This window comes from Tetrapisispora phaffii, chromosome 8 (assembly GCF_000236905.1).
Source record: "Tetrapisispora phaffii CBS 4417 chromosome 8, complete genome".
NCBI lineage: Eukaryota > Fungi > Ascomycota > Saccharomycetes > Saccharomycetales > Saccharomycetaceae > Tetrapisispora > Tetrapisispora phaffii.
The window spans coordinates 1-26932 of NC_016527.1; the positions used below are offsets into that span (position 1 = coordinate 1).

Below are 26932 nucleotides of genomic sequence, written 5' to 3' on the forward strand. Positions count from 1 at the left end.
CATACCCCCACTAACTATCCTAACACCCATACCCCCCACTACTATCCTAACACCCATACCCCCCACTATCCTAACACCCATACCCCCACTACTATCCTAACACCCATACCCCCCACTATCCTATCCTAACACCCATACCCCCCACTATCCTAACACCCATACCCCCCACTACATTTTATAGCGCAAAATATATTTAATTTTTGCAATTTCAATTTGTATATTAAAGAAAGAGAACTTTTTACAAGTAGTAACCCGAAAATCATGGAAAATTTTTATCGTTATTATAATTTTACTTAATTCAACTTAATTTTTGTTTATTAGTAGTTTATTTTATTTTTTTGCATATAAGTAGAGCTCCTTGTTGAACATATGCATGAGAAGATAAGATAATCGTGTTTCCAGTTTGATCATATTAATCTACATAAACCATTATTTTGATCATGGTAGAAGTGAAGAAGAAAAAATTGGTGCTAATTCTGTTTGCTGTGGCGCAAATTTTAATATTGGTGACAATATTTCGCTCTTCTGATTCAGTATATAATAGTGTAACTTCTGCAGTTGGATATTATAGAACAAGTCCCGTCGTTAATAATACTGGTGAATATATTGGTAAGAAAATTGCATACGTGTCTCGTCATCCAGGTACTACCCAAGATTTCAAATATATTGAAGAAAATTTACAGTTAGAAAACGTTGACTATTTCCTGCATTATGGTATCAGCATGGCTGAAAGAGTTATCAATGAAACGCAAGCGAGGTATATTTGCTCTAATTACGATACTGTGGTGATATCTGATTGTTTGACAGATGGTTGGGAATTTTTTAGGCACGATGACTTGAATTGTAAAAATATTGTCTTTGTTATTTCTAATAGATATGATGTTTGCGCAGGAGGTGATAGAGAGGGTTTCCAACAGAACTTTACACATGCATTAAACCGTGATGATGGTTATGAAGCAACCATCGTAGCAAATAATGCCTTTGAAATACCTTATTTGAAATATAAAAATATCGAACTGAAAAGAGACTATCCAATTATTAGACCATTTGGTAATACTGATATTGAGTCACAAGACATTGCAATAGAAGAACCAGATATTCCATGTTTAATTATTGATAGGTTTGTATCAAACCAAAATATATTGAAAAATAATATTAAAAATGAATTAAATTACGACTGTAAAATTTTAAAATCAAAATATGGTGGTCCAAAAACATTAAGTAAATATAATTCAATCGTTGTTCATTTACCATACCAAGTTTCTATAATGAAAATGTGGGAAAACATTGCTTATGGTGTGCTAATGGCTGTTCCAACGCCTGAATTTTATGATAAAATATGCAGTGAAAATGCTTGTGCTGAACCTGAGCATTTGAGTGATGTAAAAAAGGTTGCTACGGATGGTAACTGGTCAAAATATGTTGATTTTTATTTACCTGAATTTGAAAAATGTTTTACCCAATTTGGTAGTTGGAAAGAATTAGGTATGATACTTAAAACTGAGAGTTATAAAAATAATATAAATCACTGTAGAAATTTAATGGAGGATAAGAGGCATGCTTCATTAAAGCAATGGAAAGAATTATTAAAGAATTTGAAATAACCTATACAACACAGAAAAGTGATATAATGCTATTAGTTTAACATGTGAATTTATAAATGAATTTTACAAACATGCATTTTCGCAATAAAGTTCTGAGACTCTTAAAATTTAAAATATGTTATAGGCATTTATGCAAGTCTGCTAACGTCTGCCAGATAGAAATTAAAGTGTCGATGAGATAAGATAATGTAGTAAATCAACAAGCTGTTGGAAATTTGTTTATACGTGACTGTGTATTATTTGCTCTGCCATGAGTAAAGTTTAGCAAGTGAAGCTATTCTGTGACTATTTAATTTAAATAATATTTTATTTATTGTTAGTTTCATATTCTTTCAACTGTTACGACAAATGAAGTATTAAGTTGATAATAATTATGATTAAACACAATTATATAATTCGTTGTATCAAGAAATAATTCCATACATATGAATTTTACTTTTTATACTATGAAATTATTCAATGTTTTTCAGTCTTCTCTTGCTGGGATGGAATTATTATTATAGTATAAGACTATTATTAATATGATATGGTTAAAAAATACATGTCATCATAATTGTTAAAACTATTTCATTCAGTAAAAAATGCACAATATTGTCTTTTTTTCTTTCTCTGCAACCATTAGCACATCACATGATCAGACCATCACTCGCCACATCTCATCCGTCACCGCGCTAAGTGTGGTCACTGCACAACCACTGCTCTTTGGCACACGTTACTGACGACATAATTGCAGTAATCCCAGCCACCCACGTCGCTACCATGTTTGTGAACCTCAGCATATGCACCCATCCCCATCTACTCATCTATCCATCCACACATTCAACAAACAAAACACACTCAATGCCCATGTCTCTTCAAACCCACCACCTGCCTGTCAGAATTATTGTAGTGTATGTGACAGAACTAAGTGTTTACGACACTTTGAGTCCAGAATCAATTAATCACTTACTAATGGAAAGAAGGTCTAGAACAATCTTCCAAATGGTAGGTGAAAATTTGTCACTACAATGTAAATGGCTACGAGATAAACACAGATGTACAATACAGCGCTAAAGATCTTAGGAGAATGAATGAACACATAATGTGCTCACTCAAGCATAAGATAATTTATATATTAAGAGGACATCTAACTCTATATAGAAGAAGTGTTTAAATATACTAATAAAAGACCAATCGATTGTTTAACTATCAAGAAGATGGACTATTCTAGAGCAACTAACGTGACTGATGAGACTAATTTAGATGTTGGTAGTAACGAACATAAGCTTGTTTCTCCACACTGCCACATCGTCATCATCCCGCTCAACCATCTGTCGCCATCCCATCCGCACATCAACACAGATCCATCAACGTTCAACAGCTACTATCGTTAACCGCCTCGTCACTCTGTCAAACAACACTGCTCCTCTCCCAACCGCATCCACTCGGTCTCAGATCCTGAATTGAAAACCATCTTATCACGTCACATGACCGACATCCTATTGTTCGTGCATAATGACTCTACCTCACCGCTTCATCCCTGCTCCATTCAGCACATATCCTGGCAACATTAACCATATTCTGTCCATACTGTAATAACTGGACGCTATATATGTCTAATAAATAGCATTATTGGTCATAAGCACTATGATAACATATGATCCAGAACCTAACATTCAGTCTAATAATAAGAACTATTAATTCATCAATAACTATTTATAATTGTAGTCAATAATAACATACTTTGAACCACCAATTGTCGATCCTGTCAACTAATTTGGTAATATTTTAATAGAAATCTACTAATTATACAAGTTGATTATGACGTTCGCCTATTTCAGTCAGACGATTAGCAAATCATCACATATGTGATATTTACTCTTTCATATTTAAGTATGTGTTATCCTATTTGGTCAAACAATAAAGCAAATTAAGCAAGATATAAATATTTTCAACAATTTTTATATCCAACTAAAGATAATTTTAGTAATCAAAGAAACCAAATCCTAAATGCACACTAGAATAGTCTTAGGATCCATTAATCATGATTTCACGAGACAAAGGCTAACAGTAAATAGAGTTTTAAAATTTGTATTAAGAAATACAATTTACTGATCTCGTTGCTCATATAATCATCTAATCAGCTTATTTATCATCACAATTATAGTACAAAACAGATGTCAGTGGAGACTATTCATAACTGATACGTTTTGATAGTACCTCTTCATAACTAGGCAATCTTCGTGCAAAACCTGTTCTTTCCGTACACCGAATATCAGCCTCGGTTGTCACACAGAACATATATCTAAAGCTATAACGTTTGCCTAACTCTGGTATAGCTGCAGCTCTAAGATGATGAATAGTTCTCACATTTTTCCATATCAAGCCTTAGCTACATGCCTGTGGCTAACAATGGCACGAATAAGCATACAATTAAAGTACGTAAATGCAATAACTTTTTCTGTTCTTTTATCTCCGTTTATCTCCAGTTTATATTAAATCGGTGCATTCCGCAATTTTAGGAAAGTAAAAAGAGTACTTATTTTTACCTTTAGAACACTGGATTCAATATCTGGCATGTTTCATTGATAGCTCTACTTCATTCTTACTGCAATTTAAGAATGTTATGAACCTAATTTTTTATAGCAAGAAGCTTAGCGTTGCGAATAGATTTCAAACATTTATCTTAATCCAATAATCTTCCAACATTGGATGTGGAAAAAAGAATAGGAAAATAAACTTTCATAGAGTTTATTTTAGGAATAGGGTATGTGTTTATTGCGGTAAGATCAAAGTCATTCTATCTCTTCGGTTATATGATGGCATACGACCAGGGCTGGAAAAAAAAGTAGTCCTATTGTTATTGTTTCCAAAAGCGCCAATCACCTCCGAAGTCTGTCCAAAAGTTTTGAGCAGATAATCGATGGAAGGATGAAACACTTTTGAAGCTCTTCTTTCGCAATAATTGATCCCTATATGGGATAGAATACTGTCTAGGTATGCATCAGTAATCTGTCCATACGAGATTCGTTAAGGATAAGCTTTCTTTAGTTTCTTGACCTTTTGGTTGTAGCCGTTACAATGATAAATAATATATGTCTGACCGGGCGTTTCCAGAACTTTTAGATGATTTATCATTAGGTACGTACATCAAAAACTGAGGGAAATGTGACAAAAGTCCCTCGTCGATTCGATTCATATTCATTTGTATCCATCTTTTATATACAAGTAGTTTGTCTAAAAATGGCTGTCTAAAAAGTAGTCATGCATCTATAATCAAACATTGCTAGTTCGAAGCAAACAGAAATATCATGACACGCTACAGATAACCTCTGCCTTGTGACATCTCTTATTTGCCTGTTCGCTATATTCCACGGCAAGTGACAGTCTGATCACTAATGCATAGATAATAGATCAGTAGGTTTACACTTGCTAGAGTCCGTACACCTTGTTTTCCAACATTGTCCCTTCACGACACCTCTGAAGAATAACCATAAAACCCAAAGGTGAATTCCCCAGAATCGCAACTATTTGAATAGCTTATAACAATGGAAGTATTTTTCTTTATAAGTTAGCACTTTGGTACAATTTTGCATGACAGACATTGTATGCAAAGACGCAATCTCTAGTTTGAGATTAATTTAAACATTTTGGTATTTGAAGGCCAAGAATTGTATAGGTTTTCACTTACTTAATAGTTTAATTTCAGTTAGAAATTAATAAAGAATAGGAAATAAACTGAACATCACAACAATGCCAGAACAACAACCAATTGCAAGCTTATATACAATACAAACCATAATTCGCTCTTTCAGTTATGATGAGGGACATGGATGTGGCTCGAGAACAATTGAAGAAAAGATTTATGATAAAACAGGTATAGAAGAGAGGATTAAAAATATTGTAATTAACAAGGATTATGCAGTTCTCTTTTTGCACAAATACTACGACGTAAAAAAGATAGAACTTCCCTCACTTGAAAGAGAAAATGTTAGAGATATGTACTCAAACAATTTCGAGCTGGTATACTTTTTAATTAATGACATCACATCGTCTAAATTCTAAAGGAGGAGCCAGATAAATCAAATACTGAAATTCAGTTAACGCAATTGCAAACCTCACAATTATATTTTGTGAAAATAGTAACTGCTCGTTACCTATTATTTGCCCCAATTTTATGAGATTGCACATTTTGAAGGATCAGTTTCCGTATACCTTGTGACAATTGCTAGTTAATAATAATATGATGTCATTCAACAAACTCTATGAGAAAATGTGTAACGAACTTTAGGACATAGAGTTTGCTGAATGAAATCATATCATTAATAACCAACAATTGTAAAAAGGTATAAGGAAACTGATCCTTCAAAATGTGCAATCTCATAAAATTGGGACCAAGAATGGATGGCACGTTGTTATTATTTTTACAAAATATAATTGTAAGGTTTTGCAATTAAGTTAACTGAACTTAGCACCTGATTTATCTGGCTCCTCTTTTAATATTTAGACAGTGTGATGCCCTCAACTAAAAAGTATACCTGCTCGAAATTGTTTGAGTATATTTCTCTAACATTATTTCTTTCAAATGAGGGAAGCCCTATATTGTTAAGCTTGTAGTCATTGTACAAAAGAGAACTGCATAATCCTTGTTAGGTATATATCCACAATTATATCCTTGATAGATAGTACATCATAAATCTTCTCTTCAATTGTTCTCGAGCCACCTCCAGGTCTCTCATCATTACCCAAAGGGCGAAGCGTGGTTTGGATGGTATATAAGCTTGCAATTGGTTGTTGTTCTGGCATTAGTTGTTGTTCGGTTTGTTTCCTATTCTTTATTAATTTGTAAGGAAATTAAAGTGTTAAGTAAATACAAATTAAAGTATTAACTAAATATAAATTCATAGAATCCTCAGGGTTTAAATACCAAATATTTCTACTAATCTCAGACCAGGGATTTGCGTTTGCGCATGCAATGCCGGTCATGCCAAACTGCAATAGTACGAGAGATCTTTGTGTCAGCACCAATCATATCTGTCACTTGCTGGAAAACACTCGGAGAATTTACCGTCTCCCCAGCCTTTTCTGTCTTCTCCGTTCTCTCGTTCCATCGCCCACCAAATATATGAAATTCAACGCACAGCACAAATGTTACCCGCAGTTACGGTTATGCGCCCGCGCGGTGTGAAACTTGCAAAACAGGAAGACGCTCAGTAACGAAAACCACACTGATCAGTCAATCACAGTCAGCTCAACTTGGACATATTGCGAAAACATACTGCTATCAGTGTTGTTGTAATAGTAATTTGTACAATTAGTAGAGTTGTAATTGTGTTGAAATATGAGTACTACTTGATTCAGATTTCGGCATTAGCCTTACTAGTAACATTTAGTTATAGGTGAGAAGATATTTGTGTCAATATAACTTTGTAAGAATGTATTAACAAAATTATATTCATTTACACCTTAAAGTCTATTCGCCATTCTTTCTGCTTTTCTTTAGACATAATTTATTTTTAGACTTAGGCAATACTACTGTGAAATTACCAATGCATTGTAGCAACGTAATAATTACCGATTACTAACTAACGTGCAGTGTCTGAAGATGAAGGAGATTCCATTTCTCTCAACCAGTCCGCATTGGTAAATAGATAATACATCAAAGTCATAGTATTACGCACATTCCTGACAATTATCTTAAATCAATAACATATCAACAAAACTGTCTTCTTTTTAGCTTATGTTATGTATTATTATAAAACATTAATATTATTTTCTTTACTTTGGGATAATATACTTTTTTTCCTGTGAAATGAGAAGATAATGGATAAGAGTAAGCGACATAAATTGTAACTCTTGTTCACTGACGTTAATGATTGCGTCTTGCATAGTTTGGGACAACCTTAAACATACTATTGAATCAAGTACTGTTATTTCAAAAAAGATCATTGATATAGATTACAACAACGCTTCAGCTTTTGGTATTCTTAACGGCCACAGTAGTTTCTTCCATGCGGGCGTGATTCTATAGTGAATATCATTGAGGAATGGAGAGTTTTGAAAACACTGCTCTCTCAATATATTAGATTATTAACTATTGTATAATTGACTAAAATTGACATTTGAACTCCATCGTTTAGATGTGTTAAGCTATAAAACTATAGCATACTGTAACAATTCATTTGTTTCAGAATTAGAAGCATATTTTTTATGGAAGCAGTAACGAAATCGAATTTTATAAAAGCATTTCAAAATGAATTGTTCTTGAACGCAGATGAGGTCAAGAGTACTTTTAAAAATGCCAAAGTTCAAATAAAATCGCTTAATGATCAATTCAGTTTTCTTCTATATAAATGACCTATTTCATTTTCGAATTTAAAACAGATACTTGCGTACAAGTTTCCCCAGTTTATTACTTCACCAAATTGTGCAATATACTCAATCCATGGCATTAAATAAGTCTCTCCATTTTTGTAATGATTCAGCTCTCTGTTCTTTCATGAGATTCTTACAAAACCCAATATTATTTTTATATTTTTGCTCTGTTAGAATAATTTCCAAAGCACTCCAACTATCAAATTGTATGAAACACTTTTCAAAATCTGGTAAGTATAAATCAATATTTTTGAACCAGTCCTGACCCCCTATCTCTGCAGCTTTAGATAATCTCGCACCTCTATAATCACCATCCTTACGGAGTTCTTTGAAAAAAGAAGGTGATGGAATAGCTATTAGAACGCCAGCTGCAATATTTTCCCACATTTTCATTACTGAAACTTGATATGGTAAGTCAACAACAATCGAATCGTATTTACTCAGTGTTCCTGGGCCACCATAATATCTTGGCATAACTTTACAAACATAATCCATATTTTCTTTCATTTTTCTCATTAATAAGTTTGTATTTGCTTCAAATCTATTAATAATGAGACAGGGAGGATAATCAGATTCTTTCTCTATATCAATTGCATCAGACTCTGCATTTCCGAAAGGTCTTATTAAAGGGTAATCTTCTTTCAACTGAATTTTGTGATATTTCATATACGGTATTTCGAACGCATTATTTGGGATAATGGTAAGCTTGCAGCCGTCTTCACGATTCAAAGCATTGTTAAAATCTTTATTGAATGCTTCTTTATCTTCCGGCTGGATGCAAGCGTCGTATCTAGTGGAGACAATAAAAACAATATTGCTACAGCCTATATCCTTGCTTTTTATAAACTCCCAACCATCCGATAAACAATCGGATACAACTACAGTATCGTGTTCTTTACAGATTTCTCTTGCCATAGTTTCATTAGTACCAATTTCTTTGAAATCAATCCCATAGTATAGTAAGTAGTCGACGTTTTCTAACTTCAAGTTTTTTTCAACGTATTGAAAATCGTTTACAGTTCCTTTATGACGTGAAACAAATGCAATTTTTCTTGTAGTATTCATTAGTGGCCTCCCCATCAAATTTAAACCAAATGGTTCCGCTATATATGCAACATTTGCATAATTATAGTTGACAGTAACCACTAAGGAACACAATAACATCATACAGATAATGGAATAAAGGACTCTTCGAACAGCGACTATTTTGTTCATTTTGGAAGCTGTTTTCAAAACAGATAAAATATATGTGGAGAAACTAAAGTGTATATGTATAATGGCACAAATTAAAACAATTCAACCTCAATGCATTGGTTTGCCCATCAAGTTTCATCAACAAGACGTCGTCCAGTACACTACCTTAACAACTGCAACTGCAGCACCAATAACAACAACCAATGCAGAACAAATAAACCTTTAATATATCCTCTTCTAACAGTAGAAAGTAAAACTTCAAGTTTCGATGAGCTGTAAACCTTCCAGATCTCAAAGTGCTTCGAGGCTCCAAAGCCGTTACGTTTCCGTTATTTCGTGGATCGTGATGGCACGCCGTAACCTGTCCAATGTTTAAAAGCTTAAAAGTGGGTGAGTGATGAGAAGGATCTGTTACAGAGATAAGATGGCACACGATGGTACAAGAGACAGCAGTATGAAGCATGATACTGAGCATTAATTTGGTTAATAGATGGATCCAAGTGTTTGCGCTCATTGGATATAGTCATGCTCTCATGGTGTTGGCAATTGGAATAGATTAGACACCTCTTTTGCTGCATTTGCTGCATGACAGGGTGGGCTCTGATAGAGGATATGAACTGCATGGCCATCATGAGACACACTTAAAGACATAATATTACTGCAAAGCACGGTATGGGGAGGTGTGTACATCCGTGTCAGCTTTTGAGGCTATCCTAAGTGGTGGTGGTGATGGTTGCTTTTACTTAAGGAAAATACATCATTCCCATTGGCATTCCCGTGTTTGGTCCGCGGGGGAGAGGCGGAGATGAGCGGCGATGGTATTAAGTAGGTCCTACTTTAAGGTTCATGGCGACCGCAACTAAGTTGAAATGGCAATTGCTATATAAACAGTTGTTTTAAATGGCAATTGGATAAATTCATGTTCCTTTCCCTCTCTCTGAAGTTCAATTCAGTTTCTTTTTTTTTGGGTTTTACCATTCTGTTTCTCAAGAGGAACCATTCGGTATCACAACAACAACGATACATATCCTTTTAAAAAAAAAATAACATAATGTCTTTAGTTCAACAAGTAAGATTTGGTAACACTGGTTTGAAGATCTCTCCAATTATCATTGGGTGCATGACCTTTGGTAAAAAAGAGTGGTCCGATTGGATCGTCTCAGACAAAGAAGAAGTGTTCAGACTATTGAAATACTGTTACGACAAAGGTTTACGTACTTACGACACAGCTAACACTTATTCTAATGGTGTTAGTGAGCAATTGTTGGGTGAATTTTTGAAACGCTACAACATCAGAAGAGAAACGGTCGTTATTATGTCGAAATTGTTCTTCCCAGCGGACGATTCCTTGCCAGATTTCCAATTGACGAATGGTTTCAAAGATGAGGAAGAGAAGCTACACTTGATTAACCAGTTCGGTTTGAATCGTAGAAATGTCATTGAAAGTGCTAAACAATCCGTCGAGAGATTAGGTACTTACATGGACGTTTTACAAATTCATAGATGTGACAGAGAAACTCCATTCGAAGAAACTATGAGAGCTTTGAATGATGTCGTCAATGCTGGTTACACAAAATACATCGGTGCTTCTTTAATGAGGGCTACTGAGTTTGCTGAAATGCAATTCATTGCTGAAAAACATGACTGGCACAAATTTGTTAATGTTCAATCGTTACACAACTTAATATACCGTGAGGATGAAAGAGAACTAATCCCATTCACAAAGAAGCATGGTATCGCTTTGACACCTTACTCACCATTGCAAAAAGGTTATCTAGCCAAGCCATATGGTACTAAGACTGTCAGAAATACTACTGATAAGCACATGTTGAGAATTAAAATCGACAATATGAGGGACTCAGACAAAGAAATCATCAGTCGTGTCGAAAAAGTCTCTAAAGATAAAAAGGTTTCCATGGCTGAAGTGTCTTTAGCGTGGTTAATTCAACAAGGTTGCAATCCAATTGTTGGTGTAAGTTCCACCGAAAGAGTTGATGAAGCCATTAGAGCTCTAGATGTGAAATTGACAGAAGAGGAGACCAAATTCTTAGAAGAGCCATACCAACCCCAACCTCAGTTACTTATGTAGGATATTTTCTTCTGATATTTGTTTTTAACATCTTGATAGATGTTTGAGGTCAAATCATGCCAAGAAGTGTGAAGATTAGAATGCAAATTTATTACATAGAGATTGCAGAAAAGAATATATATAATCATCATTTTTCGATATAGTTTTTCTTATAATTATGATAAGTTATTTATGAATGATTCAAAATTGACAACAATCTTTCCAATTTTCTTTGAACTGTGTCTATATATTTTTGCCGATGATATATTCGCCACGTTTTATTAGTTGTAAGTAATTTTCACAATCTAAAGTCTCTTGCTGTAAATGAGATATAGTAATGATAGACCCTGGCCAATGTTTCTTCAAAAACAAATGACATATTCTAATGATGCCAGCATCCATACCTGAAAAGGCTTCATCTAACAGTAAAAGTTCAGGAAGCCTAATCATGCTTCTAATGAATAGTACCAACTTTTGATTAGTCACGGATAGTTTATTAAATTGTATATCTTTCATATCAAATAGGTTAAAGTATTTTAGAAAAGCATCGATTCTTGATCGTTCAATAGTAATTATCTTATTCAAATTATTGGTAAAGTTGTTTGGTGATCCATAATGCAAGCCAGTTGCAATCAACTCCGTGACAGTCAGTTTATCTCCGTAATCCTTTGAAACGATAGCGTGTAATTCTGGTGATGCGAATCCAATTCTAGAATTTATATCAAAATAGTTAGACTTACCAACCTTTCGTGGAATGCCGTTATCTAAAACTTTTGAATTCCAGGATTGTGGATGTTCTGCCATGATTAATGCCAAAAGTGTCGATTTACCTGTACCGTTCGCTCCGCGTAAGTGCCATCTACTTCCTGATTCGACTTTCCAATTAATTCCTGTAAAAACTGCCTCCCCTTTATATTTTATCCCAACATCTTTCAATTCAAAAACATTTCTAATTGAATTATCTTTTTTATGATCTGAAGACTTATAAAAATGATCTTTAATAAGGTCCTTCGCACTGATCCCATTTCTGAAGGATACAGATCGATCATTCTCAAGTAATTGTTTATTATGTAATTCTTTTATCTCCTGGATTTTTCCTTTGAAATTGTTGATTGGGCCTTGGAATTCAACTCCATCTTGGTTGACATAACAAATATGTGTACACCAGGTAGGAATCGGATCCTGAATTCTTAAACCTATTACTGTGGAAGTAAAAGTGAAGAAACGATTTGCATTGTTGTTGTTGCTATCTAAGTCTCTTAAAAAGTTTGATATGGTATCACTTGTCACAGGATCTAGACCTAAAAATGGGTCATCGATCAATAGTAGATCTGGCTCTTTTAATAAACTACGTGCCATCCTTGCTCTTCTCATCTGTCCATTACTCAAACCCATTGTCCAACGACTTTGTAACTCAGTTAATTTCAATTTTTCTACTAAATAATGATATAATTTCATATTAATTTTGCGATTTGAAGTCTTAACATCATAAGCTACACTATTCGACCCAATTGCATTATCCAATATATATTTTTTACAATTTTGATCGAAAGAATCCTTAAAATATTCATATCTAGCGCCTAAATGAGCTGTAGGAATGACACCTTTGAATTCCAATTGTTCAATAGTCAAATTAGCAGACCCGTCGTTCAAGCTTTTTCCATACGTTCTTGACAATGAAGGCACAGATAGATACTTATTTCCAAGAATATTCAACATTTTTGTCTTTGAGGGACCCCATACAACCCACTTCTCACCATGTAAAATCTCTAAATGACCAATTTTCTTTGCGAAAACAAACTTAAAACTCCTAACTAAAGACGACTTAAACAAAGCATCATGAATCTTCACCACAAAATTACTGTTACTCATGGATTTTAATAAATAATAAGCTCCAATTGAGTTTCAATTCCTAAAAAATCTTAGCACCAAATTGAATGTAAACTACCAATAACCGACACAATCAAAAAGGGGAGTGTAAAAAGACAATAATATTAATATCAATAATCGAAATCCTCCTCGATAACATAATTCAGATTGTAAAATTGACGATATAATCTAATAAGTATAAGTAAATTAAGAATGTTTTGCCATATGAACTCAATCTCATTGTATTTATTTCTTATATCACGTACATTTGAAGTTCGCGATATAGGGCTTTATCAGCAAATTTAGAAATATGAAATTGGAAACAATAAGGATATCGTTTAACGACAATTAAATAACTTTTTAAATGGTTGTTTAGGTTGTGATTAATTCTTTCAGTTGCAACCATATAGGACTTAGTTGATTAGTATAGTTTGTTATTTTTAAGTTCTCCAAGTTTTGATCTATCTTTTAGACTAGAGACATATACACAGATAAATTTTAAATTGTTGATTGATTGTTAGCACCCCCAGGTGAATAAGGAACAAGACGAACGCTAGTTTTTGATATTATATTTGCACCATGAATGAGGAAACCTTAGATACTGATTACGATGTTATAGTGTTAGGCACTGGTCTAACGGAATGTATTTTATCCGGTTTATTGTCCGTTGATGGTAAGAAAGTGCTTCACATTGATAAACAAGATCATTACGGTGGGGCTGGGGCTTCCGTTAGTTTATCTCAATTATACACTAAGTTTAAAACTGGAGATCAAATATTGTCTCAAGACGCTAGGGAAGCAAAATATGGGAAGGATAGAGACTGGAACGTCGATCTAATTCCCAAATTTTTAATGACAAATGGTGCATTAACTGATATTTTGGTACACACCGATGTTACGAAATATGTTGATTTTAAACAAGTCGATGGCTCTTACGTTCTTATCAAGGGTAAGATTAACAAAGTGCCAGCTACTGAAATGGAAGCCATTTCTTCTCCTTTGATGGGTATTTTTGAAAAGAGAAGAATGAAAAGGTTTTTAGAATGGATTGCCAATTACAGAGAAGATGACTTAGGAACTCAGCAGGGTTTAGATCTTGATAAAAATACTATGGACGAAGTATATTATAAATTTGGTCTAGGTAATTCTACAAAAGAATTCATCGGTCACGCAATGGCCCTATGGACCAACGATGATTACATTCAACAACCAGCTAGACAAACATTCGAAAGAGTTCTATTATACTCCCAGAGTGTTGCTAAATTTGGTAAATCACCTTATGTGTACCCAATGTACGGTTTGGGTGAATTACCTCAAGGGTTTGCTAGGTTATCTGCTATTTATGGTGGTACTTACATGTTGGATACCCCAATCAATAAGGTCAATTACAATTCTAATGGTGAATTCGAAGGTGTCGAAACTAAACTTGGTAACTTTAAAGCTCCTCTCGTCATAGCCGACCCATCATACTTTGCTGAAAAATGTAAGGCAAGCGGTCAAAAAGTTGTTAGAGTGATTTGTGTTTTGAACCACCCGGTGTCCAACACTAAGGATGCTGACTCTTTGCAAATCATCATTCCACAATCCCAAGTTGGAAGAAAGAATGATATCTACATAGCTGTAGTATCATCAACACATAATGTTTGCGCCAAGGGTCATTACTTGGCTATCTGTTCTACCATTGTTGAAACTGACAAGCCAGAATTAGAATTGGAACCAGCTTTTAAGTTACTAGGCGACATTGAGGAAAAATTCGTCGACGTCGTTGACATCATGGAACCCATTGAGGATGGCAGTAAAGATAAGGTTTTCTTATCAAAATCCAACGATGCTTCCTCTCATTTTGAATCTTTAACGGATGACGTCAAAGATTTATATAAAAGAGTAACTGGAAATGACTTGATCTTAAAACCTAAAGAATCTGAATAAGTCCACATATCCCAAAACTTAAACTTCAAAAATAATTTATAATTGGATTTGAAATCACCAAAATTTCTAATAATGTTATATAATTGATTATAAATAAATATAAATAACTATATTTGTCTATTAACATTAAATATTATAATACCTTCATTGATTATAATGTTCCCTTATCGGTGTCATCAATTTCATTTCGCATTTGGCTCTAGTATGTCCCGTTTCATTACAATAAGAGCATCGTATTTTGTTCTTCTTCTTATTTTTAGACTTCTTAATATGAACTTCACCCTTTTTTATGTCTTCAAGAGGGCCTTGGGGTTCTTCTTGAATAGGTAACATGATATATTTTTCATCATTTCCCTTTGTCACTACTTCGAACCCTTCTTTAAGTATCTCATCTAACTTAGAAGTGTTCAAACTATAGCCTTTTGAAGAAGTAGATTTTGATAATCCCAACAAAAGGTTAATCAACTTATCTAATTCCTTCATTTTTTTCTCATATTCTGAATTAGCTACTGAAGATTGTTTCTTATTTTGAGCTATCAATTTAGCAATTTGATCCATCGCATAAGAAAACTTCACGATGTCATCATTTTTTAACGTATTTGCCATGGTTAAAAGAATGCATACACAATATAAACAAACATATACAACCTTAGTGGGGCCTCTCCACTCCTATCAACCTCCCCATTTTACAACAATATAACAAAAACAGCCCTTATCTTTAATATAACAATTCATTTCATGAAATTGAAATTTTGGCACCTCTGATTTTTCAAAATGCCTTAAGCTCATCGCAAATTTTCAAAGCCATTGAGAAAACCTTTAACTAACAGCCATTAGTCTTTTAAGAGGTTATCTTTAACTTCATGTTAATCTTTGTTTAATGGTTAATGAAATAATTGGTTGGTACCAATACGTCAAAGAGCTTAAAAAGAAAACGAATTGTTGAACTCTTTTGAAAATGGCCCGCAAAAGAAGTAGTAAGAAGGGTGGTAAGAAATTTCAGAAACCACAAGCTGACTGGGTTGATTTAGCCAAGGAGAATGCCAACTGGGAGAAATATTATGAGAACATGTTGTTTGGTGGTGACAAAGATGAGTTCGCTAAGTTCAAGAAAGTTTGTCAGGAACCTTTGCCAATTACTTTTAGAATTACTGGTTCTAGAAACCATGCTAGTGAAGTCTTAAATTTATTCAAAGAGAAGCATTTAAAATTCTTAAACGAGGTCGAATATGAAGGTTCTAAAATCAATCCACCAATAGAATTGCCATGGTATCCTAACCATTTTGGTTGGCAATTGGAGGTCCACAAAACTGTGATGAGAAAGAATGATAATTTTGCAAAGACACAGAGATTTCTAGTGGTAGAAACTGACGTCGGAAATATCTCTAGACAAGAAGCAGTTTCAATGCTTCCTCCAATTCTTCTTGATGTCAAGCCACATCATACTGTTTTAGATATGTGTGCAGCTCCTGGTTCCAAAACCGCTCAATTGATGGAGTCTTTGCATATAGACAGTGACGAACCTTCGGGTTTTGTTATCGCCAATGATGCTGACAATAAGAGATCACATTTATTAGTTCATCAATTAAAAAGATTAAGTACATCCAATGTTTTGATTGTTAATCATGATGCTCAATTTTTTCCAAATCTGAAGATAAATACTAAAGATGCATCTTCACAGGAAGATTTGAAATTCGACAGAATCTTATGTGATGTACCATGTTCAGGTGATGGTACGATGAGAAAGAATGTAAATGTTTGGAAGAATTGGAATACTCAGAATGCGCTAGGCTTGCATAATGTTCAATTTAATATCTTAGATAGAGGTCTAACATTATTAAAGGAAACAGGTAAGCTAGTATATTCTACATGTTCTTTAAACCCTATTGAAAATGAAGCTGTCGTGGCTGCTGTTTTGAGAAAATGGGGAGACAAAGTAAGACTAGTTTGTTGTGATGACAAGCTGAAAGGTTTAATCAGATCAAAGGGGTTAACAACCTGGCCAGTCATCAATAGAGATATGGAAGAAGTTCCAAGAAATAGAAGCGATGATAAAATAAACAAATCTTGCTATCCACCAACAGAGGAAGAGGTAAGCAAATTTAATCTGGACAGGTGTATGAGAGTCTATCCACATCAACAAAATACTGGTGGGTTTTTCATTACAATGTTTGAGAAAGTTGTCGACAATAAAGAAACTGATAAACCAAAGAGAGAAACTAAAAAGCAATGCATCGAAGCAGTTGGATCCAAGAACACCCCAAAGAAAGTTTTACAAAAAAATGAAGAACCTGTTATGTTTTTGCCTTCTGATCATTCAGTGTTGAAGCAATGTGCTAAATTTTATGGAATTGGTGATGCCTTTAATATGGATTCATGTTTAGTTAGGAACACTAATGGTGAACCTTCAAAAACAATTTATTATGTTTCTCCATCATTGAAACAAGTTATTCAACATAATGACCATAAATTAAAGATAATATATACTGGCGCTAAGATATTTGTATGTCAAAGAAGTGATGTTGAATGCTCTTGGAAAATTCAAAGTGAGTCGTTATCATATTTAAAACATCATATGAAATCTGATAGAATTCTGAAATCTTCTATGCTTTTATTTAAGTTTCTATTAGGACACCCACAAACTACTATGGATGAAATAAAAATGTCCAACGTCGATCCAAACTTTGCAAGAGCTGAAACTCTGAGTTCAGGTTGTATATTTGTAGATGTATCTAGAGATAATTCAGAGAAACTGATTTTACCTCTTTGGAAAGGAATAAAAAGCATTAATCTAATGGTTCGTAAAGAAGATATCCAGGAGATGCTTTATAGATATTTCGATGTAGAAACAACATTAAAGGAGAAGGTTAAGGAAGTTGAATCAAAAAATGAAGATCTATCACCCTGAGTAGAGAAGTTTTTAAAATGTATACCCAAAACATTACCCTAAAATAAATACTTTAAGAAATAACATTATAAATACAATTAAACAGTGAAATATATAATACACTTAGTTGATGGCAAATCAGAAATAGATACATATATACATGTCTACGAGTATGTGCATGTGCATGTATAAATGTATAAGTATATATGCAATTGTGTCTGGTACAAGGATGGCATATCCATTTAATGTCCAAGCGTATAGATAGCAAATGACCTTTGCAATTGTCTACGGACACTAACCTTTTGTGCGTCAACGAAAGAATCAACAACAACCTTAATAGCCCTGTCTAAATCCCAAGATGATACGAATTCGGAGAGTCTCATCTTTGCAAAAGATTCTGCAATTCTTAATATCGATTCCAGGTGACGAACAGTGATAGGGAAAGAACCAGTGGTTATACTTTCCCTTCTTAAATCAGCATAAACTCTACTGACTTTATCCATATCCATTTGATGTAACTTTGGATGAATTTTTGTTCTTGCATAGTGAATATATTTCATTAGGAAATCTTGAGGAATAGGAGATATTTCTTGTTCTTTCTTTCTTTGTCTCTCTAGTTTCTTTTGGCGTGCAGACAGTTCATGGTTAGGAACTGCATTCTCTTCGTCCATATCATCATTGTCATCATTATCTTCAGCAATCTCACTATCTGGGTGCGATCTTACATGTGAATTGACAACGAAAGATGCTAATCTTTCATCGGCTTCTTCATCAACTAAATCTCTAACAACACATAGAATATCAAATCTTGATAAAATAGGTTCAGTTAAAGTGACGTTTTGTGCCAAAGGAAGAGTAGAATTATATCTACCACCGTTTGGATTTGCAGCAGCAATAATTGAACAACGTGCTTGTAAAGTAGTAACAATACCAGCCTTTGAAATAGATATACTTTGTTGTTCCATTGCTTCATGGATAGAAGTACGATCTTGGTCGTTCATTTTATCGAATTCATCAATCAAACAAACACCTTTGTCAGCTAAAACCAAAGCACCACCTTCTAAAGTCCATTCCTTGGTAATTGGATCTTTTCTAACTGAAGCAGTCAAACCAACAGCAGAAGCACCTTGACCAGTAGCAAAAACTGCTCTATTTGCAGTTTTTTCAACATACTTTAAAATTTGAGATTTTGCAGTACCAGGATCACCTAATAATAATACATTAATATCACCACGAATTGAATGTTTACCGTTGACGTTCTTTGGGACACCACCGAATAATGAGCAGGCGACAGCAGTTTTTATATCCCTATGACCGTAAATCGATGGAGCAATTGATGAGATAATTTTATCTACAATCTTACGATCTCTTGACATTTTTCTAAATTCACGTTCTTCTTCTTCAGTCCATTTAAAGACATCTAGCCCTTCTTCGTCACCATCTGTTATATTACCCTCTATTCTTTTTATTGAATTAGCTTCAATATTAGTAGCAAAAACTGGGAACCCGTTCTTAGCGTTCAGACTACCGTCATAATTATTTTTATATATACCAGTAACCTCTATATCTTCACCTGGCTTTGCTATATCTACCAAATCTGCAAGTAAAATAACCTCACGATGTCTAGGTAAACGACCAGCTGGTACAGTACCAGGAGATTCTTGCAAAGTGATTCTTTGATAATTTCTGTATACGGTTTTTTCACCATTCATGCTAAATGGACCTTTCGATTTACAATTGGTACAAAAAGAAATTTTAATTTCTTCTGTTGAATCTTGAAAAAATGGACCTAAAACTATACCACATTTCAAACAGTTGAATTTGACATATTTTAATTGTGGGAAAACGCCTGTTCTTCTAGTTACTACACCTACCACTCGTACCAGTGATCCCAAATGGGATTCACGCAATTCTCTTAAATAGTTTATGGCAGGGAAATCAGAAATTCTGACATGGATCTCTGAATGAATTCTTGAATAATCTGGATAATGTAGTTCAGTAGCTTCCATAGCGACCAGATCAAAAATCTTCAACATTTCGTCTGGACAAGTTGCCAAGAACAATGCCAGAATGGCCTTTGATTCCGATAGATGTCTATAATTGACCTCCAAGGACTCACTATTGACTTCACCCAGGGTTCTAATACGAGCACCGTAAACGGATCTACCTGTATCGTCTGTGTATTCCAACAAGAACAATTTCAACTCCCTTGCAATAGTTCTGGCAACGTTAGGCTGTGTGATCCACTCGGAGTACGACGCGGCCTTGACATTACTCAGGGACTCCAAAGTCAGTTCTTCAGCCAGAGGGTCCATATCCAAGTCACTCAGCAGGTCATCGTCACTTTTGTTCAGTGACTCATACTGTCTTCTACGTCTACGCCTCTGGATCGGCAACCCCATATCGTCCAGTTTCCCTCCGCTCGGATCAGCTTCGTCGTCGTCGTCATCATCAATGTAGGCTCCTTGTCTCAATAACCTATCTCTTTCGTTCATCTGCTTGTCAATCATACGTCTCTCACTCAAGGATAGTTCTCGTTGGGACCTGTCGTCGACCTGACGCATATCGTAATGGTCCTTCTCAGCATCAGACCCGTAGTCTTGCAACATATCGTCTCCCATCAAATCGACCTCGTTCATCTGTTCCTCCAAATCCTCCAAATCTGGTACCTCGTCAATCTCATCGTCTGCACCCTCCGGGTTCATCATCCCGTCTGGGGCCCCCAGAGGCGACGAGGCCTCTGCATAGCCCCTGGCGCCGCCCAGTTGCGGTGACGAAGGAGGCAGCATGCCATCCTCGTCCTCATCCTCTTCACGTCTCCTTCTTCTATTATCATTTCCAGACATCGCAGCAACAGTTCAATTTCGCACCGACTTGACTTATCGTTGTCCTTGCACGGAGAGAACAACTCTAAAACAAACAACTAAAAGCACAATAGACACTCTCAAATACAACGCTTAGATGCTCTCTACAACTTATACCTCCTCTTCAACAAGAACTTACAGTTTACAAAAGTTCTTCATCTTAAGAAACTGTTTCATGGTTCTTTCAGTTTTCCAAAATCTTGAAATTTCGATCCCAATGCGGTCATTGCCCCAATTAGGAAATGTAATTGTGTATGCCCAAAATAGGTATGATCACTTCATACGGAAAACATGCATTGGCTTGTTTAAAGGCTCCAAGGAAACCGTTTCCACAGCAACTATGCCAGTGGTTCCACTGATGAGTATATCAGAGAGGGTTGGTGGGTTGTCTGAGGTTGCTGAGGTTCTGTGCAATGCTCCCAAGGACTATCCAGAGCTTTGAAATGAATGAGCTTAGTGCCAGCGAGTACTTGGAAGAACAAGAACGGTTACAAGATGAGGCACGTAATGCGATGCCTTGGGAACCGAATACGTGTACTTACGAGTTGGGGGCTCTTAGACAGCAATTGTATGCCTGCAGGGACCATGGAGACATTGGTATCTGCTATTCCTGCTCCATCCAGTGCCATACGAGTTGTGATTTGGTGGAATTGTTTACCAAGAGGCACTTCACGTGCGATTGTGGGACTGAACGTGATCAAAGGGGGCTTGCACAGGCTATTGATGACGAAGATGGTAATAAAAATGGGGAGGTCTATTTTTGTAGTCTGAGGAAGAATAGGGAGAAAGATATAGCCTCTGGAGACAACGTTTACGGCCATAATTTTAAAGGTTTGTTTTGTGACTGTGCGACAGAGTACGACCCGGATTCAGACGCTGTTATGTTGCAGTGCGTTGCTGGGTTGGAGTGTGACGAGGACTGGTACCACGATTACTGTATCATGAATGTGGACCCTGCAGATGCCAAGCGCAGCGCTGCCGATGCAGACGATTCCGGCGCCGAGAACGTTCTCGACGGGTTTCCAGACGTCGACAGTTTCGACTCTTATATCTGTTGGAAGTGTATAGCAAAGAACGAATGGTTCTTCAACCAGTTGATTACATCACAGGGCTCAGAAGATTTCATTGCGCATAAATTACCTCGCTGTCCCCCAGTTAGCATTCCAAGCTCGTCTTCTTTGAATAAGAACGGTAAAAGAACAAGAGAGGACCACATGGATGTGGACTATAGTTTATTTTTGAAAGAAGGGTATTCATCTGCTTTGGCAAAGTTGAAAGACTCCTGCGAGATAGATAGCAAACTACGTTCTTTTCTGACATACAAGGTGCCTTTTTTAATAGAAGAGGTTCCAGTATACGAACAACATGAGGACGCAACTTTGGAGACCGATGTTTATGATGTAGCAATGAACTCCATCGGATCAAATTTACAACATGAGCCTACCGTTAATACGATTATAGCATTACAGCAACTGAAAGCAAAGCTAGGTAACTTTTTTAAGACTTTTGTTGACAAGAAAGATATAGTAAAAGAAGAGGATATTAGGGAGTTTTTCAATAAACAAAAAGAAGATAGTTTTTAATATTACTAGAAACGTTTCTATGGAAGTGCATTGGGTTTCGATACTTAGCTTATTCGAAAATTAGTTAAATTTTAGTTTTTAGATTACAGCATTTATGTATTATTTATTTACAGTGGGATTTTAATAAATTCATTTGGTTATTGGATCCAGTTATAAAAGTAGCAAATAGCATATTAATCAATATCTATCGTACCTCAATTATTCCTTCTCCTTCTTGGCATCAATTTTTTCAAATTGAGATTTCCAAACCTCATTTCCTTCTTTTTCAGTTACTGAAGGAAATAAAACTTCGAATACATCTTCATACCAATCAGCAGCAACTGGAGTTAGTCCATCTTTAACATAATCAGGCAATTCTTCCCAATCATTCATGTTATCTTTAGGGAAAATAACCGTCTTTGCACCTGATCTTTTAGCAGCAACTGTCTTTTCTCTTAATCCACCAATACGTAGAATCTTACCAGTTAAAGTTAGCTCACCTGTCATCGCTATTGTTGGTTCAACAGGTTTATTTAAAGCCAATGATAGGAACGACGAGGCCATTGTTACACCAGCAGATGGGCCATCCTTAGGTGTTGCACCTTCAGGACAATGTAAATGAATCGAAGCTTTCTCAAAAAATCTATTTTCAGGGAATTTTTGTGCTAAATGCATTTTTGCAAATGAATATGCTAAACGAGAGGACTCCTTCATCACATCACCCAATTGTCCAGTACGCTCTAAACTAGATTGTTTACAACGTTCTAAAGGTTGTTCTAATACTGATTCTACATATAATGAGCAACCTCCCATACTTGTCCAGGCTAATCCCATAATTACACCAGGAGAAGGTTGCTCGTATATTCTATCAGTTGTAAACACAGGAGCTCCAACATAATCCTTCAAGTTATCCTCATCAACCACAATCTTAATCTCTTTAGGGACATCCAATGGCTTTTCCTCCAATGCAGCTTGAGAATTCTTTCCTTTATTAACTTTCTTTTCTGATACTTGAGATTCCTTATTTGAATTATCAGTTTCGGCACTCTGATTACCAGTTGCCGATGGCGTTTCTGCTGAACCAAGTGATTTAACAACATTTAAAGCAGCTTTACGATAAATCTTTTCGATATGTTTTTTCAAATTTCTAACACCACTCTCCCTACAATAATGTTTCATTAATGATGAAATGGCATCTTTTGTTAAAGTGATATCGGTAAATTCCAATCCTGCAGATTTCTTTGCAGCCGGAGCTAAATATTGCTCAACAATTTTGATTTTTTCTTCAGCAACATAACCTGATAGTTCAATAACTTCCATACGATCTAATAAAGGACGAGGAATAGTATCTAGTGTATTAGCGGTGCAGACAAATAGGACTTTAGAAAGATCAATTGGTATATCTAGATAATTATCCAAAAAGCTACTGTTTTGTTCTGGATCCAAAACTTCCAACAAGGCAGATGATGGATCTCCATGAATACCACCGTGGCCGATTTTATCGATTTCATCTATTAAAATTAAAGGGTTCTGTGTTTCAGTTTTTTTCAAAGCCTGTATTATTCTACCTGGTAATGCACCAATATATGTTCTTCTATGACCTTTGATCTCTGCAACATCTGTCATACCACCTACTGAGAATCTAAAAAATTGCCTATTTAATGAACGAGCAATAGATTTACCAATAGAAGTTTTACCAACACCTGGTGGTCCGACAAAACATATTATTTTCCCGTTAACTTTACCTAATAATTTTCCGACAGCAATAAACTCTAAAATACGATCTTTGACATCTTTCATACCGTAATGGTCTTCATCAAGTATAGTTCTTGCAGATGATATAGAATATTGGTCTTTAGAGTTTATTCCCCAGGGTAAAGAGACAATCCAATCTAAGTAATTTCTAATAACACCAAATTCAGACATTGAAGTTTCCAATGTTGATAACTTTGTTATTTCATCATCAAATATTTTTTGAACTGCATCTGGTAACGTTAATTTTTCTACTTTCTCCTTGAATGAATCAATTAATTTGTCACGGCCGTTATCTATACCAAGTTCTCTCTTAATACCCTTTAATTGTTCCATCAAATAATATTCCCTTTGTCTTTTCTGAATTTTAGTCTCAACATCTTTTGAAATCTTATTCTGTAATTCAGCATTCATTAATTCTTTCTTTAATATTAACAATGACTTCTCTAAACGATGTTCGATGTTGGAAGATTCTAAAATCAGTTGCAGTTCCTTTTCTTCACCGGCAGATACTGCTGCAGCAAAATCAGCTAATCTAGCAGGTTCTTCGAATATATTTGTAGTAGCAGATTGAATGGAAGCTGAAAATGTGGCAATCTGTTCTCTAAACATAGTATTCAATTGTGATATCTCCTTGAAAACTTTTAAAATTTCTGAAGTCAATGCATTAATTACTGGCGATTTCCTATCAAATACTTCATCTTCTATATTTGATACGTTTACTAAGGAAACATTATAATTTTTTAAAAAGTCTGTTGGATTAGTAACTTCTTCATCTAAATCATCATTATCCTCATCAGGGACTAATTCACTTTCATCGAGGGGTTTTTTATCAACTGATCCGGATTGTATATCACTTACCATTTCACTATGAATTTCTGTACTATGATCGACACCAGTATCAATTTTCTTTAACGTGTTGGCGTTAGCATCAGTGACTTTGCTAATTTGAGTATTTTCTGACACATTCTTATTCGGTGGAATTAGTTCATCAATAACAATTCTTCTATGAGGATAGATTAGAGCAGTCATTGTCTCAGCTCCAGTTTGTTCATCTTTTGACGGAAAAGTACTGGTGATTTGAGCAAACACACCCACTTTGTAAACATCATCTAGATTATCAATCACATCTGTGTCTAGTTTTGAATCTTTCAACATGAATGCACCGATATACGGTTGTTGGCGTTCTAACATTTCCTTAATTACTTTCATCACCCTTTCATCAGAAATGACAACCGCTTTATAGAATCCTGGAAACAAAGGACGTTTCGAGATAGGCAATGCTAGCATTTGTGGATACAATTTTGGTATGCCATTCATCTTTGTTGCACTATTATTTGGAACATCGCCATCACCGTTACTGTCATTTCCATTATTTGAAGGAGGGACAGAGGAACTTCCACCAGTGGAAGATATCGAGGCTTTGCCATCCGTAGCATTTCCATTTTTAAGCGGTTCAGAAACAGGAGTGCTATCATTTTCAACTGGTTTATCAGAATCGATGTCTTCTTCATTTTTCTCAACTGTCTCTGTTGAGTCTTCATTCGGTAACGGTTCATTTTTAGTTGGTGGATTCTTAGCTGCTTTTTCGATCAATCCATTTAACCACTGAGTCTCCAAAGTTTTCAATTCATTTTGCAAACGATAATCTTTGGATTGTTTTTGAAATTGCTCCCAATCAGATTGTTCATTGTTTATAATATTTCTATCATTCAAAGTGGTACCAACGCCATTAGTAATCGTGGTACTTGCGTACCTTGTTGTGGTGCGACTTCCTTGAAAGGCAGCTCTAGCCAATACTTTCGAGTTCCACTTACTGGCACTCAACATTCGTGTTCCTCTTGCATTCAACATCGTGAGATTATGTTAATATGCTCCCTTGAAATAGAAAAGGGGGGAGCTTCAATAGAAAATCTACTTTGTGTGTCGGTCTCTCTCTTTATTAGCAACTGCAATATACGTCCTGTTTTTGCTGTTGCTGATTTCTGTTCGTTTCCTAGACTTCTGCTTACAATAAACTACCAAGCAAACTATCGAACAATCAATAGTCCAATGGTCGACTCACCTTACACAACTCTTTAACCAACAACTAATTATCCTCTTAAAAGTGTTAATCAACTTGTTAGTTTGCCACTTTAATATGGGAAGCGTTCCTAATAACGCGTGTGATGTAGGCAACGATGAGCATTAAGGCCTTAAGACTAAACCAATGGGCATTGAATTAGTTAATTATATATATACTTATATGAATATAGAAAGGGGATATATGATCTATTTACAATTGGAATCAATATAGTGTTCGTGCTTGTGCATGTGTGTAATATGGTATTTTGTAGTTTCCGAGTGGGTTTCCTTATAAGATTCTACACCAATGACTTTTGAGGTCGGGATATTGCTTTCAGTAGCCATCGCTGGTGGGCTGATTGTCCTTCACTATCTCCAATGCATCTTCGTCGTTGTTATATATACTCTCGTTATCATCATCACTGTTGTTCTGCGTGGATGACTGCTGTTCTAATTGATTTCTCAGCGTCAACTGTTGTCGGTATTTTGCCAAGTAAATTTTTAATACCTCTGCGTAGTTCTCGAACCCCAGGGCATGCAAAGATATCAGAATATCCTCACCATTGATCGTCTTTCGCTTATCGGAAGAGCACCTGTCACTTGCCTCGCTTGTCACAAAGGAGATAAACTCACTAACGCATTCTTGCATACACTCTTTGGCATCTTTTGAAATCTTGGCGTTCATTGGCAAAGCATTCTTCATCAGCTTCGATACATTGTTGATGGGTAACCATCGGTCCTGCTCTCGCAATTCAGATATAAACTGGTTCTTCCTGCTCTCCTCA

The 26932-nt window shown here is 35.4% G+C and overlaps 11 protein-coding genes across 11 annotated transcripts; 5 read left to right on the forward strand and 6 right to left on the reverse strand.

The window, feature by feature from the left end:
• Positions 1-440: 440 nt before the first annotated feature.
• On the forward strand, positions 441-1604 carry TPHA0G00095 (uncharacterized protein; the record flags this gene model as incomplete). Its single annotated transcript, XM_003686606.1, has 1 exon — positions 441-1604. The coding sequence occupies one exon, from the start codon at positions 441-443 to the stop codon at positions 1602-1604; it is 1164 nt and encodes a 387-aa protein (XP_003686654.1).
• A 6417-nt stretch (positions 1605-8021) lies between these two features.
• Positions 8022-9173, reverse strand: TPHA0H00100 (uncharacterized protein; the record flags this gene model as incomplete). The annotated part of the gene is made up of 1 exon (XM_003686607.1): positions 8022-9173. One exon carries the CDS (start codon positions 9171-9173, stop codon positions 8022-8024), a length of 1152 nt encoding a protein of 383 aa, XP_003686655.1.
• A 1030-nt stretch (positions 9174-10203) lies between these two features.
• Positions 10204-11241, forward strand: TPHA0H00110 (aldo-keto reductase superfamily protein; the record flags this gene model as incomplete). The annotated part of the gene is made up of 1 exon (XM_003686608.1): positions 10204-11241. The coding sequence occupies one exon, from the start codon at positions 10204-10206 to the stop codon at positions 11239-11241; it is 1038 nt and encodes a 345-aa protein (XP_003686656.1).
• A 222-nt stretch (positions 11242-11463) lies between these two features.
• On the reverse strand, positions 11464-13092 carry TPHA0H00120 (uncharacterized protein; the record flags this gene model as incomplete). Its single annotated transcript, XM_003686609.1, has 1 exon — positions 11464-13092. One exon carries the CDS (start codon positions 13090-13092, stop codon positions 11464-11466), a length of 1629 nt encoding a protein of 542 aa, XP_003686657.1.
• Positions 13093-13668: 576 nt separating this feature from the next.
• Positions 13669-15018, forward strand: TPHA0H00130 (uncharacterized protein; the record flags this gene model as incomplete). Its single annotated transcript, XM_003686610.1, has 1 exon — positions 13669-15018. One exon carries the CDS (start codon positions 13669-13671, stop codon positions 15016-15018), a length of 1350 nt encoding a protein of 449 aa, XP_003686658.1.
• Positions 15019-15162: 144 nt separating this feature from the next.
• TPHA0H00140 (uncharacterized protein) lies at positions 15163-15624 on the reverse strand (the record flags this gene model as incomplete). The annotated part of the gene is made up of 1 exon (XM_003686611.1): positions 15163-15624. One exon carries the CDS (start codon positions 15622-15624, stop codon positions 15163-15165), a length of 462 nt encoding a protein of 153 aa, XP_003686659.1.
• Positions 15625-15976: 352 nt separating this feature from the next.
• Positions 15977-17926, forward strand: NCL1 (tRNA (cytosine-C5-)-methyltransferase; the record flags this gene model as incomplete). Its single annotated transcript, XM_003686612.1, has 1 exon — positions 15977-17926. One exon carries the CDS (start codon positions 15977-15979, stop codon positions 17924-17926), a length of 1950 nt encoding a protein of 649 aa, XP_003686660.1.
• A 221-nt stretch (positions 17927-18147) lies between these two features.
• On the reverse strand, positions 18148-20751 carry MCM2 (MCM DNA helicase complex subunit MCM2; the record flags this gene model as incomplete). The annotated part of the gene is made up of 1 exon (XM_003686613.1): positions 18148-20751. One exon carries the CDS (start codon positions 20749-20751, stop codon positions 18148-18150), a length of 2604 nt encoding a protein of 867 aa, XP_003686661.1.
• A 431-nt stretch (positions 20752-21182) lies between these two features.
• Positions 21183-22352, forward strand: TPHA0H00170 (uncharacterized protein; the record flags this gene model as incomplete). Its single annotated transcript, XM_003686614.1, has 1 exon — positions 21183-22352. The coding sequence occupies one exon, from the start codon at positions 21183-21185 to the stop codon at positions 22350-22352; it is 1170 nt and encodes a 389-aa protein (XP_003686662.1).
• Positions 22353-22550: 198 nt separating this feature from the next.
• PIM1 (ATP-dependent Lon protease PIM1) lies at positions 22551-25937 on the reverse strand (the record flags this gene model as incomplete). Its single annotated transcript, XM_003686615.1, has 1 exon — positions 22551-25937. The coding sequence occupies one exon, from the start codon at positions 25935-25937 to the stop codon at positions 22551-22553; it is 3387 nt and encodes a 1128-aa protein (XP_003686663.1).
• Positions 25938-26481: 544 nt separating this feature from the next.
• Positions 26482-26932, reverse strand: HAP3 (Hap3p; the record flags this gene model as incomplete). Its single annotated transcript, XM_003686616.2, has 1 exon — positions 26482-26932. A coding segment is annotated over one exon (451 nt), but the record flags the coding sequence as incomplete, so codon positions are not given.